The sequence below is a fragment of the Eleutherodactylus coqui genome, chromosome 4 (assembly GCF_035609145.1).
Source record: "Eleutherodactylus coqui strain aEleCoq1 chromosome 4, aEleCoq1.hap1, whole genome shotgun sequence".
NCBI classification, from domain to species: domain Eukaryota; kingdom Metazoa; phylum Chordata; class Amphibia; order Anura; family Eleutherodactylidae; genus Eleutherodactylus; species Eleutherodactylus coqui.
In genome coordinates, this window is record NC_089840.1 from 240,749,929 (window position 1) to 240,766,618 (window position 16,690).

General features: G+C 41.9%; 1 protein-coding gene across 1 annotated transcript in view; it reads right to left on the reverse strand.

Moving 5' to 3' along the window:
- Nucleotides 1–1,216: 1,216 nt before the first annotated feature.
- Nucleotides 1,217–16,690, reverse strand: part of LOC136626151 (deleted in malignant brain tumors 1 protein-like) — a 77,665-nt gene continuing 62,191 nt past the window's right edge. Inside the window, exons 11-16 of the mRNA XM_066600956.1 lie at nt 13,642–13,659; nt 11,467–11,608; nt 8,989–9,203; nt 6,329–6,504; nt 5,002–5,390; nt 1,217–1,666 (exon numbers count right to left, since the gene is read on the reverse strand). Of these exons, the coding sequence (XP_066457053.1) occupies nt 1,411–1,666; nt 5,002–5,390; nt 6,329–6,504; nt 8,989–9,203; nt 11,467–11,608; nt 13,642–13,659 (1,196 nt within the window). The 3' untranslated portion in view covers nt 1,217–1,410. The remainder of the gene's footprint in view (nt 1,667–5,001; nt 5,391–6,328; nt 6,505–8,988; nt 9,204–11,466; nt 11,609–13,641; nt 13,660–16,690) is intronic.

Here is a 16,690-nt window from a genome sequence, read left to right on the forward strand (position 1 = left end):
AGACCGGCCATGTTTCTGTAGCTCTCATTCAAGTGAATAGGAGCTGCAGAAACAGCATAGTGCAGTGTGCCGCTTCCCTAACTCCCCAAATTACCGAAACAGCGCAGTACGCTGTGCTACACTGTTTCACTTCAATGAAGGCAATGAAAACAATGCTGAGCGAAGCACTTGGCTGCTTCCCATAAGTGGTTGAAAACAGTCATGTTTTCCCATCTGAGGCCATGAAAAGCTGAGATGGAAATATTCTTCACTTCCCAATGCTGAATCCTCTTTTATACTGTCTCTAGAACATAGACGTGAAAAAAAGGACATCATCAACAAAGTACTGAACATCCAAAGGAAGATCAAATCTTTCTAAACCAAGAGAAAGTTTCTGTTTTATTGTTGTTTTCATCCTTGTTTTACGAGATCCATACTTTAACATCTTTTCATCAATATAGTTGTACGAGGGCCTGATTTTGCAGGAACAGTTGCATTTGTTAATCATCATTTACTGTATTGAGAAAATGCAAAACATTTTATTAAAGGGAATCACCCACAGCGACACAGCAGTGAAGTAAGAGCTGATTATAAAACTTATTTGGTCATGGTTCCTGAGTAGGGATGAGCGAGTATACTCGCTAAGGCACTACTCGCTCGAGTAATGTGCCTTAGCCGAGTATCTCCCTGCTCGTCCCGAAAGATTCGGGGGCCGCCGCAGCTGACAGGTGAGTTGCGGCAGGGAGCAGGGGAGAGTGGGCGGGAGAGAGAGAGATCTCCCCTCCGTTCCTCCCTGCTCTCCCCCGCAGCTCCCCGCCCCGCGGCGGCACCCGAATCTTCAGGGACGAGCAGGGAGATACTCGGCTAAGGCACATTCCTCGAGCGAGTAGTGCCTTAGCGAGTATACTCGCTCATCCCTATTCCTGAGGAGAGTATAACTTAAAAAAAAAGAGTTTTAAAATTTCCCACACCTCATGCCAATAATTGCCGACTGTATTTAATCATTTTACAATGTTATACCATTGCCTGCAGTTAAAAAATTATAACTTCGACAACCCCTTTAACAAGTCCTCCATTTTTGCATATAGAGAAGGTACTGTATTTAGGAGATGTAACAGGAGGTTTCTTGTAATTGTCTGCAATGGATGTTTCTATGGATGGACATGATGAAATGATATAGTTTATAGAACTTTTAAGGTGAATTACACTGCTAAAATAAAGCATATATACGCATAAATCATTGCGAAAGTGTAGTTTTATTTGGTTGTGCAGATCTTTTAATCATACAGACTTATTGTTTTTATATTTATTACTATTGATTTACAATATGATTAGATCCCATTTAAAGGTGCATCCAATTTATGGCAAATTATTCTGAAATATTAACATCCAGAGAATTTTCTGTACTAATTTGATTAGATTCCATACATTTTATTCGGGCTTCAGCTTTAGAGGCCCAGCCACCACATGAACCTCCTCCTCATGATAAGGATCAGCTGCTCTCTTGTGTCTTCGCACACAGCCTTGACTGCAGCGGGAGTTGGCACTGCCCTCCTTGCACACCGCAAGCTTGCACTGAATGTACACATTGGAATGCCTCTTTAGAAAGGAGAAGGCATTGAATCCAAAGCGGACCACATTGTTTGATGGGGACTGGTAGGTTCTATAATGAGGATCTTTGACACACCTGGAATAACAAGAAACAATGTTAATATTCATTATTATGAAAATATTATTAATATAAAACAAGGAATATACATTTTCTTTAGGCTACAAGCAGTGATACGTATCAAATCTGCAGTATGGATCATCCACATGAAAAGCAAATGTACGTTATAGGAGAGTTTGTGTCCCTTAGGGCTTATTCTGATGACTGTATACACAAAAATACTCACCATAATGCAACAAATTTGTGCATAGATGAGCTTGGATGAGGTTGATTTGTGTGCATGTTTGCGCATAGTACTGTACTTTTTGCACATGCAGGGCAAGTTTAATGAGGTCTAAATGTGCTCCTTTCCCTGCTATTTGGACTGTGTTTCATGCTTCCCCTTGCATATTTGCACACCTGCATAGACTTATATAGGCCTTTACTGCACAAAATGCATAAAGATAGACTACTTTTTCCCACGCACGCTAAATATATGTGTAAAACCCACTCGTAAGGTTGAACCTACTGAAATCAATGGGTTCTATTCTCTGTGCGAGAATAGAATTTGTGCCGGTATGCACAAATACCGGCACAAACACGGTAGTGTCAAGAAGTTCTTAAAGGCCATGGACTCTTTGTAGCTTTATTGCTGCAGTGTAAGGCCTTAGTCACACGGGCGTTTTTTCCCACGATTTGCGGATCGCATGACGGATGCGCATCCGCAAATCGCGTGACCAGGGCCGAAAAATCGCTCCTAGCCGCGTTTCAATAGAAACGGGCCGGAGCAGTGCAGAGCTGTCCAGCGCATTGAATTCAATGGAGCCGGCAATACAGCCGGCTCCATTGAAAGCAATGCGCTGCGGGCGATCTCACGATGAATTTTCGGGAAGGGCTTAAATATATAAGCCCTTCCCTTCAATTCATCCAGAAATGTGTAAAAATAAAAAAAATATATATACTCACCCGGTCCCGGCAGACGGAGTTCAGCCACGGCCGGCGGCAGTTCTCTGAACTGCTCTCTGTAGTATTCAGCAGCCGGGGATTTAAAATCCCCGCCTGCTGAATGAACTGCCTCTGATTGGTCACAGCCTGACCAATCAGAGGCAGCTCTCATCTCACTCACACCCATTCATGAATTCATGAATGGGTGTGAGTGAGAGCTGCCTCTGATTGGTCCCTGCGCTGAGCCAATCAGGGGGCAGGTCTGACTCACACCTCCTTCACACCCAATGCAGGCCGGCCGCGCTGAATTCCGGCTGCCGGGACAAGGTGAGTATATATATTTTTTTTATTTTAACACATTTCTGGATGAATTGCAGGGAAGGGCTTATATATTTAAGCCCTTCCCAACAATTCATCCCGCGCACGCCGGCAGCCCATTGCTTTCAATGGAGCCGGCTGTATTGCCGGCTCCATTGAATTCAATGGGCAAACATCGTTCTTCTCTGCCACAGCTGTTACAGCTGTGGAAGAGAAGAATGATTTGTCTTCTATATGTTCTCAATGAGCGCATACAGAGAAGAGAACAGGAATCGCAGATCGCAGATCGGTGCAATCTGCGATTTCTGTTCTATAATTTATCGGACGAGCGCATAAAAAGCGCTCATGTGTCTGATACCATTGCAAAGCAATGGTTTTATAAAATCGCCGGACGCATGCGCATGCGCAAATCGCACGAAAAAACACCCGTCTGACTGAACCCTAAAAGGTATTTCTCTATTTAGTTTTAACTAAACTTTTACCCATTTTGCTTCTGCAGATCGCATGTATTATAAGGGTTCAGTCACACAGGCGTTTTTCTGCATGTAAAAAAGATTGCACTAGATAGAACCAATGCTTTTCAATGGCAGCGGTCACGTGTGCGAATTTTACATGCGGAAAAACGCATGCGGCAAAAATAATAGATTCGCAAGGCGCAGGTAATTGCAGCAGCCAGTGTTTTTTGTATGTTTTTTTTTTGTATTTGTCCACAGGTGAAACCCCTGGATGTGACAGCACACAGGGGTTTCACATCAAAGGAATCCCCTGTTGCAGGTGTCACAGCCACAGCAGGGGATAGCTGGCAGCGCACTTTTTGAGCGGAAAAATGCTGCTAGATGTGTTTTTTGCTGCGTGCCGCCCACTTCAGTCACGCAAATTTTTTAACGCATTAGTTATTCGCACAAAAGTCCGCGCGTCAAAACGCCTGTGTGACTGAGCCCTTATACAATGCAAACTGACTGATGCATTTCAGCATTAAAGGAAACCTGTCATATCTCCACACCTCCATAAACGTAGTTATGGTACCATAGGGGGACATTATGGGGAGCTGGGTGATCTATTCATACTCATCCGCTCCATGGATCCAGTGGTGTCCTCTTCTGAAGTTCTGACGGTGCACGAAAATCTGTCTCTGTTCAGAGTCCCAGGCGCACTCTCTCATAGACTTGTATAGGACAGCACACGCATGGGATTCTGAAAAGATTCAGATTTCATCAGTTCGTTCACCGTCTTCAGAAGGGGCCACCGCTGGACCGAGGGAGCGGGTGAGTTTTCAAAAAAAGCATCATCCAGTACCCTGTCACATCCCCAAACCACCCCATAACATAGTTTATGGCATTGTGGGGACATGACAGTTTCCCTTTAAGCAGCTTGTAGTGTATTGTAATGCATGCAGAAACAATATCACTCTTGTACATGGGCTGTGTTTTGTATTGCAGTTCATTCCCATTCAAGTGAATTGGGCTTACCTGTTATACCAGACAAAACCCATGAAAATAAGGGGGCTGGTTCTGCATACAAAATAAGCCTTTTATTACAGATGTAGCAAAGTTAAACCCAATGCTGATAACTTGCTGCAACAAGTTACCTTATCTTAAAACAACAAAAGCCATTGAAAAGACAAGATAAAGTTTTGTCAAGTTTTAAGTTTCTGTTAAGTTTTAATGTCAAGTTAAACTTTGCTACATCTGTACCCTATTGATATCTCATGCAAATTACCTGGTGAACTGTGTAATTACATATATTTAAGGGTCTTTTCCTATTAAAGACATTTATCACTTATCCACAGGATAGGTGATAAATGTCTTAAACACTTGGGGTCCAATTGCTGGGATCCCCAGCGATCCCGAGACCAGATATTTATGCTCTATTATGTGGGATATTTGCTTAGCTTGCCATACTAATAGTAAATTTATAAGAACGGTATTCTATGCTATTTGTGGTGTGATACTTAAATGTAGTAGCATGCCACCTGTAGAGGTGGTGCTTCTACATTTATACTCTATTGCACAGTTATTTAGCGGGATCTCACAGTATTATCACCATGAAGCCCAGACGTAAAAGAAAATACTAACAATATGCATAGTTACAAAAAAGTAACACTACATTACCCATCGCGTATGATCTCAAAAGTATTTCTTGTGAAGTCAGACTCATCGGGGGATGCCACACAAGTATCTATGAATAGGACCAGGGAAGGGTCGGATGTATTTAATTTGGCTTGCAGGTATAAATGCTGATTGAGCTCCACGTAGTATGGATAGTCATACACTGGATTTACAAATCTCGATGAGTAGTAGAAAGTCAGGTCAGCAGAATAGAGGCCATACTGGATTATTGTGTTCTTTATGAAATCATCTGCAGAGTACATGCCTTCCACTACAGTGTCTCGGTAGAGCCGACATTTAAGACTCAGGCTTAATTTTCTTCGGTAAATCACAACTGTGTTGTCTGAATGGGTGAATAAAGTGTTTGTGTAGCTTATTGTGTCATTTTCAACCTGTAAGAGAAAAAGCAAAATGTGAAAACAGTGATTCCATAGAGGAAAGGGAATTCTGTAGTGCTGCCCTCTTATGATTGTACATAGGTAGCCAGACAAAACAGAACATTAGAAATATCTGGGTCTCATACAGAAAATGGTTAGGGACACTGAATACCTCAATATGTCCACCATCCTTTATCTTGTATTACATTACACTCATTTGGTTATACCAGAGAAAGGCTCTTGAACTCAAGCCCAGTAACTCAATGAAATGGAATAGAATGGACTTTATGCATTCTCTAAGACCAATTGAAATGGGTCATGGCTAAGGTGACCGAGTTGCAGATTATGCGATGGCGCAGCACTTGAAAGATGGTCGAAACACTTAATTAACTTGACTTGTGGTTTTTGCTTCACTCCGTAGTAGGGTGTGTGTTACTTAAATGTTACAGATTTAACAGGAATTTATACACCCTCTCCTTCCATTTGGTGCGTTGTTACCTTCTTCTATGCAGTGGGCGCCGTATGGAACTTTGTCCTGGCCTAGCCTCCACTGCTTCTGCTGCCTTACAGTTAGGAGCTGTGCCACAACAGCCCTCCAAGATGGCTGCTGCCTTTTATATTCCCCCTTCTCTTACTCTGACAAGCTGTTTCTATCAGTGCTCTTAACATTCAGAGCTCACTGCAGAGCCGCCGTAGTAAGAAGGGAGCAGGGCACTGCTCACCCCTCTTACATAATACATCTCATTTAGCAGGTCCATGAAAAAACTGAATGCTATTTGAGACCAACTAATTAAGGGTACTACATTAGTAACCCAGTTTTTGCATCACTGTCCAATAGGGTAGGTCGCTGACAGTACACAGGTGATATGTGGCCAGGTATTTGCCAAGACACTTGACAGCAGTACCCCTGTTACTACCATGAAAGCAGTCCTAAGTTAGATAGACTTTCCTACCTGTTTTACTGTCAGACATCCCTCATAAGGTATGCGAAACTCCAACCAGTCTGATACAAATTGAGGACGACACTGAGGATCATTCAACATTAAGTTATCTGGAGAATATTCCAGCGATTCAAGATAGCGCATCGAGACTCGAGCTTTCATATAATCTGAATGGCAGGACAGGCTGACTGTAAAGAGAAATTTACACAACCGTATTTAATGTAGAGCTGATATTCTGACATATTACTCTGAATTAGTTCAAGAATTCTTTCCATCTTCTATATTAATGGCAGATCTGCAGGATCTAATAAATATGCATCTTAGGGTACAAGCACATGGGCTTTTTTTTTCCGTCCAATTTTGAGACTGAAAAATGAGTCAGAAGATCATCTGAAAACAGCACTCAGACGAATAGTCAGAGTAAAAAAGATTGCAGCATGTTCTATTCTTCACTGATTTTTGGACAAAAATAGCACATCAATGTGCCCATAGCAAGCAATCACAGTGCAGCTCTCATTTCTTATATTGCTGAGGTAAGGTGAAAGCTGCGCTATGATTGGTTGCTATAAGCAACAAATTTTCTTTTAGACAGCTTTCATAAGAGCGTGGTACTGGGCTAATTTTCCATGACCCACTATGAACAACGATCCTCATTGTTGGAATGGAATGATGTTTGCTAGAAAATATTTTAATAAGATGCGCTAATAAATTAAAAGCCTGCCCACACCGACGGATAGAGGGAATTCAGGAGTCCACACAACTACAGATGGAGGGGATTCAGACTGAAGACCACAAACAGGACAATAACGATGTGTGTTCCTACCAATAGACGAAGAGGAAATATACGCAACAAGGCTCAGGTGTCCGCCTATCAATGGACATATAGGAAACATACAATAAGAACCAGGCATCTGACAACATTGAAACGGGTGGTAACACAGAGAGACTCAAACAAGAGCAAACTCAGACTTAGGCCGCCTGCAGACGGCCGGGTCGGATCCCGCTTTGAGAATTCTCGCATCAGGATGCGGACCCGTGCCCCTGCAGAGGCCCCCGGCTCACCCGCTCCTGGCGTCTTCCATCTCTGCTATGCGCTGGCTGCCGAACAGCCGGCGCATGTGCAGAGCGGAGCCGGCCCGGCACTGACATTTCTGTGCGGGCCTCTGTGAGACCCGCACAGAAATAGAACATGCTGCGATTTGTTTTCCGCGTGTGTTTTCACGCTGACAAATCGCGGCTGTGTGCATAGGATGGCATTTTGCAATGCAAGCCTATGCAGGAGGGCACAGGCGGAAATTCTGCGGGAAAACACGCTGCAGAATTTCCGCCTGTGTGCAGGGGGTCATAAACAGAGAGATGGACAATCAGACTGTATGACAAATTGACAGGGCTCAGCACAGCATAAATGCAACGACAATATGACAGACAGAACAAGATTAGGATAAACAGAGCTCTAGACCAAATGGACAGAACTGGAATCAGACAGAGCTCTGAAAGGCATGCATACAGCAGACATAAGCAAAATGACCAGCCCCCTTGACAGGCAGCAGCCGGACTATATGACATCACATAATCACTGATTGGCCAGCCAGTTGAACCGCCTCCCTGACAACCAATCAGAACATGCATTACAGGAAATGATGCAGCAGGAAAAAGAAGAGGGGAACCCCAAGGTATTCCCAATAGCTGACAAAAAGAACCTCTGCATTGACGGGACATGAATTATTGGTTGTGGCTGAATTCCTGACTATAATTATGTCCTGTAGAAATCAGCTCAGTGCCTGATCACGTTAGCCGGGGAACAGCTGATCAAAAGGGCCCCAGGTAGGGTTGCCACCCAGCTGGTAATCCACCGGCCTGGCTGTTCTTTTTTCTGCCAGGCCAGTGCCGGTATTTTTTTTTACCAGCCCTATTACAGGCCGGTATTTTCAGAGCCTGCACTGCTAAATAGTGCCGTTAACTCTCCTCCAGCAGGGGAAACACAGACCTGCAGAGCTGACAGCTTCCAGGGCCTCCAATGATGTCATGTCATGTGATACCCTGTGTGGGAGGAGTCCGGGATGAGCACAGGGGCTAAGTAAATGTAGGACTCTGCAGCGGTGTGTGCGTGTTATGTGTTATGTGTGGAAGTCAGAATGGATGTAGTGGAGCTGTGTGTGATATGTGTGGGGGTCAGGATGGATGTAGTGGAGCTGTGTGTGATGTGTGTGGGGGTCAGGAAAGATGTCCGTCCGGCACTGCAGTGACAGTGTCGGGACCCAATGAGGAGAGCAGAGGAGCAGTACATGCGGTACGAGGTATGCACTATTTACTGCATGTAACCTTGTATGTTTAGGTTGTATACGTTATACCAGCTGTACATATAACTATATGCAGGACATTTCCAGGTTACATCAGCATCACTATATACAGGGGAGGTACATCTCCGGTATATAGTGATATGGACCATGCTGGGGTGTCCTGGGAATCTCATATATATAATTATATATGTGTAGATTGTATGCGATGTGAGCGTCTGCAGACAAACATAACTTTACTGAGTTGCTGGTTTTTATGCAAATAAATTAATTTCCGCATTACACATAAATATGTTTTAGAATACACCATAACTACAAGTAAAGAAAACTTGACCAAAAAATAGAAATAAATTAACATCAATAAATATATATTACCATTTTTATTGCTGGAAAAGGTAGAATAATACGTTGCAGAGAAATCCATGACTGCTACTCTATCAGTCCGTGAGTACACAATACTGATGCTGTTTGAGGAGGAGATGAAATTTCTTGAACTTGTTCTGCACAGATCTCCAAATACAGCCGATTCAAGAGGAGTTCCATCATGAACTGTCAAAGATGCTGAACGACAGGACTCAGAATTCTCCATTCTGGTCATATAATAATAATAATTAGAAATATAATAATATTTTTATTATTAATAATAATCCTTGAGCCCACTGTGGTTCCGTTTAGTCTTAAACCTATTATCCAGCAGATTGAACAATACAAATTACGGATACAATATCAAGTACAACAAAACATCACAACATACATTATCACTAGGGATGAGCGAGCATACTCGGAAAAGCACTACTCGCTCGAGTAATGTGCTTTATCCGAGTATCGCAGTGCTCGTCCCTGAAGATTCGGGTGCCGGCACGGAGCGGGGAGCTGCAGGGGAGAGCGGGGAGGAACGGAGGGGAGATCTTTCTCTCCCTCTCTCCCGCCCGCTCTCCCCTGCTCCCCGCTGCGACTCACCTGTCAGCTGCAGCGGCACCCGAATCTTCAGGGACGAGCACAGCGATACTCGGATAAAGCACATTACTCGAGCGAGTAGTGCTTTTCCGAGTATGCTCGCTCATCCCTAATTATCACACCTCATGTACATGAACAACAAAAATCTATACAGTTCCACACAAGCACAACTAAATCACCTTTTAAATATCAGACACACATTTTCCAATGACATACATATGGAGAAAGGAATCATGACTCTACATCCAATGCATATCTTAAAAGTATAAAAGGTCCAAGGCCACCATATGTAGTGCAAGCATTAGCATCCGATTTGATGCATCCTTTATTTCTCCCAAACACAGAAACAACAATGTTTCGACCTTATGAATAAGGTCTTTATTAAGCTTATTTATAAGGTCGAAACGTTGTTGTTTCTGGGTTAGAGAGAATAAAGGATGCATCAAATCGGATACTAATGTTTGCATTATCAGACACTCATATCCCATACTGCAAATACACTCCACAGACAGTGCTAGAAAACAACACACAAAAATTGGACTATGACAGAGCATTAATTAGAGATAAAGCAATCGACCACAACAGACCGGACATCACACTCATTGACAGACGTAACAAAACCACATCCAACATAGACAACTCCATCCCAAACACTGACAACATTCAACATACATAGAGAAAATCAATAACTATACTGAACTCGCACAGGAGGTGGGGCGCCTTTGGGGAATGGATAAGGTACTTGTTGTGCCTGTCATCCTTTTTATCACCGGGGTTCGACCCCATACACTACACAAAAGTCTAGAAACTTTACATCTAAACAAAAACATATACATGTTGCTGTAAAAAACAGCTGTACTAAATACATGTCACATTGTCAGGGAGTTTGTAGACCTGGACAAAATGTGATTGTTCTCAGTTACAGAAACCAAGTAATCTTGTAGATATAATATCTTTTAATGGCTAACAAAAATACATGGTGCTATAGCAAGCTTTCAAACCTATGCAGGGTTCTTCCTCAGGCTTTAATAGAATAGATCAGAAGAGGCATATACACACACACGGACACACCTAGGTATAACAAGGCGCAGGTATTTTTTTTAAGTCTTTCACATCCCTTATCAGTGGACTAATTAAGTATTTATTCTTCTGCTCAATCTACAAGATTACTTGGTTTCTCTTACTAAGATCAATCACATTTTGCTCTACTGGCTAACACCGTACCAAACTATTTTCATTAGACCTGGACACACAAACACACATTTCAGCATTTCTTTGGTCGCTATGCCTTGACTATTGTCCAGCTTAGTATTTGGTACCGGTATTAACCAAGTTAAACATTAACAGACTATAATAATAATAAGTACTCTGAGTTTTTATATTTCGGTAAAATTCATCACAGTATCACTGATACTGCCAAGTAGAATCCAGTTATGTAGCTAGTTTTCTGCACTTTTCTTTGAGCCTCCAAATCACATGACCAGCACTCTGACAACACTCTGTGTCTTGCAGTTAATGAGGCAGATTTAAGTCAATTACCATAAAGAAAAACTGTGTCTCTTGCCCATTGCAACCAATCACAGCAGTTTTTTTTTCATTGTAGAGCAGAATGTGAAATCAGCTGTGATGTGATTGGCTGCTATGGACAAGAATGGCAGTTTTTCTTTATGGCAGTTGACATAAATCTGCAGGACAAAGAGTGTTGTCAGAGTGCTGGTCATATGACCTTGAAGCTGGAAGGAAAGTGCAGAAAACAACCTGGAGGGGACAAGCTATAGAACTGGATTCTTCACAGTAGAAAACTAATATTGCGATGAATTTCACAATTAAAAAAAAAAGAGTGCTTCTTTAATAAAAAGTACATCAACTTGTCAGGATTTTGTGTGTTCTACTTACCCTAATGTTTCAAAGTTGAGATGAATTTGATAATTGTTGGCAACAATAATGTACCAAATGCAAGAATCGGAGTCTGGAGAAGTATTTGAATCCATAGAAATGTTCCCATGTAAATTTGTCAAAATGCCCCCACATCTGACTGCTGAGAGGAAATATAAGAGGTTGTTCTTAACAAAATACATCATTTTTGTTTTTATGACTTTCACGATATTGCAAAAATGTTTTTTCTGTGGGTCAATATAATTACAGCGATACTAAATTTATAGTCTTTTTTAACCCTTTCCAATCCACTGTCTGACGTCTAAAGACATTATGATTTAAGGCTGTACAGCTCTGATGTTGAAAGACGTCCGTCGGGGTTCTCTTACTGTATATCGCCAGCCTCTCTGCTGTCAGAGCCTATCCAACGTGTCACCTCATGCAGTACTGGCTTTAGCCAGCATATAGCGCTGTTGTATAACAGCAGAAAAAGAGAAAGCCCCCTAGGAAAACCAGGATACAAATTGGATTGGAAAGGGTTAATGCAGCACTGCTAAATAAAATAAATTACCTTTCAAAAAATATGCTTTCTGCCTTATCTTTTGACCTCCCTAACTTTTTTGTTTTTCTGTTCATGGGGTTGTGTGAAGGCTCATCTTTTGCAAAGTGACCTACAGTTTTTATTGATACAATCTTGGAATACATAAAAGCTTTTCGTTGTTTTTTTATTCAACTTTTTCCTTGAGACGGAAGAAACCCCAAAAAGCGCAATTCTGGCACTGAGTACATGTTTTTCTGATAGCATTCACCATGTGGGATTGATAGTGTGATACGCAGCCATGCAGTCATTTTTTTAACTTTCTTATTTTATAATGTGAGGACTGGGATATTTTCTAATATGTAATTAAAATAAAAACGACTTTAATTTTCATGATTTTACATTTTTCTATCTTTGAACTTACATATATAAGTATAAGGAATGCTGTAATATTGCATTATACTTTATTCTGACCAACAATCTATCAACAAATGCCGAAGGTGATCATTCATGGCAGCCCTAGGTGTCTTTAGAAAGCCCAGCTTGCCATGGCACCCAAATGACTTCACACCATCTCATTGCGGGTGGGCCATTTTAGACCCTCGAGCACCAATCAGGACATCTATAAGCTGCTGTCAGAATTGACATTGCCAATTAAAGGGTTAAGAGCTAGCTTCATACACAAATGCCCGATGTATGCTGTATATGTACACGTCAGTAATGGGTTACGTGTCTTTTTCAAGACTAGTATACTGACGGGATCCGAACTAAAGCTGTAATGTGGATATGCTAATGTCATTTTTGTTCATCGGCATTACTGTGACTAGAGAGTAAGGATCTGCAGCATTGCTATTGAAGGATGAGTTGAGGAATAGCGGTTGCTGTTATCATGCTCTAATTTGTGGATCTACCCTTTCGACAGGCCATCTACATCAGATGAGTGGGGGTCCAACTCCTGGCACCCCTAACAATTAGTTATTTGAAGAGATGACTGTAACGTTCAGGCAAGCACTACAACCTCTTCTTTGGGCCTGTGATGTCCTGTTAATCACACCCATGCCCTTTCTGAACCTCTTTCCCATTCAAATGAATGGGATTGAGCAGCAATACCAGTCTAAGCAATCATTTGTGATGGTGTGGTTTAATGTATGCCACTTTCATAAAGCATTTCAAAACATGTTTTATAATGAATTATTAGGTAGCTTTTTCAAAATGGGTAAAATAGTAAAAATGTATTATTTTGTGCTACATGTGAAATTTCAAGTTTTATAGAATATTTGTATTTTGTGGATTTACATTTCACGAATTTATAGCTCAGGAGTCCCAATACATAGATTGTCTGGCATCCTAGACTCCCATTAAACAAGTAATGCAGTCATGTATAGCATTTAAATGTTTATCTGCAATTACAAAGTAAAGCAGAACATTGGGCTACACTGCTATCAACATCTGGTCCCCTTTTCAACCCTCCCCTTGTCCCTCCTAGGTGTCCTCTCATTATTACAGTATTAGAGATACCTAATTGACATATATAGTTCCATACATGAATGCATATTGTTCATTATGTTTATGTGTTAATTTACCCTTTAACAGGCCTACCTCTAAGAGCAGGTCTATGGTGCCTATAGGAAAGTAGGTTTGAAAGCATATTTACTTACTGTTGGTGTTCGGATGACCTGTAATGTCAGAAATAGAAAGATAGTTATTATATTAAGTTAGATATTGTACAGATATTTGTTTTCTAGATATTAAAGGGTTGGTACAGGATCTTTGAGACGTTTACTATTAATAAGCTATCCTTAGGACAGGTCATCAATAGCTGATCAGCGAAGATCTACCACTTAAGATCACTGCCTACCGCCGACCAGCTGATCACTGGGTCTGCTGTAAGCGCTGTCCAGGTGGCATTAGTCCAGATTGGTACTGCAAGCATAGCTCCCATTGAATACTTGTTGCACCAAACCAGGCCGCCGCTATGTTGACAGCGCTATCTGCTTCCAGCGCTGTTCGCACTGGCAATTGAGCTGGGGATCAGCTGATGGGCAGGGATCCTGTGTGACTGTCCCCGAGGACAGATCATCATTAGTAAAAGTCTCAAACATGCAAGACTACTCCTTTAGGGCTCAGTTTTTTCGCGCGATTTGCGTATGCGTATGCGATCCGCGTATATATAGACCCAATGCTTTGCCATGGGTGCGGTCACATGTCCGTTTTTTTATGTGGATGGGTGATAAATTATATGACACAACCATTCGCAGAACGCGCCTATCTGCGTTCTGCGTTTAATTGTGCACACAAAAGGCATGTACTGCAACTAGCTGCGATTTTTCGCTGGCGAGCACGCCGCACTGTACTCCCGTCATCTGCGCGAGTGCATAGTCTTCTAGGAAGTGATTACTTGAATGAAATGAAAGACTGACAAGGTGGTCGTAATACGGGGGCAACAAGCTATCTTATCAAATCTTTGCAATGTGTATTTTATAAATGAACAAAATGTTCGCGCACAATAGAAGATAAATAGCGTGTCACAACCCGGCCAAACGGGTTTTTTTTTGGGGGGTGGGGGGGTGGTGGGAGGGGGGTATTTCAGAAGTTGGCCTCATTAGCAGCTATTTATTACACCTTGTAATGGGCTGCAGCATCATTACATGCACGACGAAAAAGTTCCAAAAAAGTTCCGGCCGATCCAAGATTCATGCGCATTTTGATGCGCACGGCGATTTTACTCAGGTCAGACGGCCATTTTGCTGCAACGATAAACGCGGCTAGGTGCAGATTTTTCAGTGAATCGTCGGCCCCGGTCACGCGATTTGCGGATGTGCATCCGTTATGCGATCTGCAAATCGCGCGAAAAAACGCCCGTGTGACTGAGCCCTCAAACATTATGGTTTAGTATCAAACTAGAATTAGTAAAGAACAATACATAAAAGAAATGAAAAATGTTTTAGTCATGGATTATTTTGCATAATATTAAATTAGAATTAAAAATGAAGTAAATAGAATCCATTTTCCGGACTTCATCTATTTTTTTCAGTTAAATAATCAAGTATTAAAAGAACAGACTGAAATCAACAGAAAATCCTAACATTTTTCCTCAATAAAGAATTCTTTCTTAAAATGAGGATTATCTCTCATATGTTATCCTGCCTTCATAATACGTATGAGAACAAGGGAGATGCTTCAGTTTTCATGGTCTTTACGTTCCTCCATGACCTGACCATGTTTCTGTTTGAGTTCCTGGACTTGAGCTTCATGCACTTCAGCATTCTCAACTGGGTCACCTCTAACTCCTGGGCTCTCATTTGGATTCTGAGATTGTGCATCTTTTCGTGGGCCTTTAAAAGATATCTCTCATATTTCTTACTCATATGTCTTGCTTACACTGAGCGGTTTGCTCCTCTAGTAACAACCTGCCAATTGGCTTATAAGAACGCCATGTTGAGCCATAACGATTGACGATTGTCAGCTTTAAATTTTTCTCTTCTTCGACTAGCCGTAAAAAGTGTATCTCATCCCAACCAAGAGACACAACCACGGCCTGTTGATGAAATTGACAGCATTCATCTTCATTGAATAGCTGTACTATCTGTTCACTATGATGGGAACAATCTAGCTAGTTCCATTGAGCCAAACTTAAATACTCTGTCTCAAGTTGTATACGATATTAAACTTGAGAAGTATCGGGAATTCCTGATTTCCGGATACTGTGTAACTATACACTTTTTTCAAGGGTGGCTCATTGGCTGTTCTTTCCCCAGAAGTTGCTAGGGGTTAGACATTTTAACATTTTTTGTTTGTGTGTCTGTAAGCTAGGACTTTGACTAAACAGAATCCTTTTTATGTAAGACTGTAATTAAAAGTTACGTTTTAGAGATACCTGAGAACCCTCACTGTGACGAAATAAAGAATTATCCAGGTGTTCCCCCTGCTACTGCGAAACATCTAGTAACAACCTGTGATTAGCTTTAGCTAATCTTCTGAGGTGCCCATTCTCCTTTAATATGACTTCAGCTTCCGTCTTTAACTGTGCAACTTCATTGATGGCAGTTTCCTTTTTCAATTGCCCCTCATATATTTCACTGGCAGCTTGGCATGCTTCTTCTGCAATCATTTTGCCCTTTAACCCCTTCCCGTCCCATGACGTAGGGGTACGTCATGGGAGTGGGGTACTTCCCGCAAAATGACGTACCCTTACATCATAGGGATAGCACGAGATCATAGCAGATCTCGCGCTATCCCACAGCGGGAGCCGTCTAGTAGCTGGTCTCCGGCTGCGACAGCGGAGGGCATCGGAGATGTGCCCACCCGCTGTTAACCCCTTCCCTGCCGCGATCTAAGCGCGCTCCCTCTGTGACTTCAGCCAGCTCTTGCGATAACATTGCGAGAGCCCGGCTGGTTGCTATGGCAACAGGATGACAGATACCAGCGTCCTGTATTGCCATTGCCTAAGATCGCTTTAATAAGCGATAAGGCATGGTAGGAAAGAAGTCCTGCCATGCCTCATTGTAGCGATCTTCAGTCCTGCAGTGTAAGTCCCTCAGAGGGACACAGATTATGTAAAAAGAAGAGAAAGTACAAAGAAGTACAAAAAATAAAAATGTAAAAAAAAGTTTTAAAAAAATCTTTTTTTATGCTTTATCTAATATTAGCATAAAAAAAAATTAAAATCCCAGATATTTGTTATCGACGCTTCCGTAACAATGCATA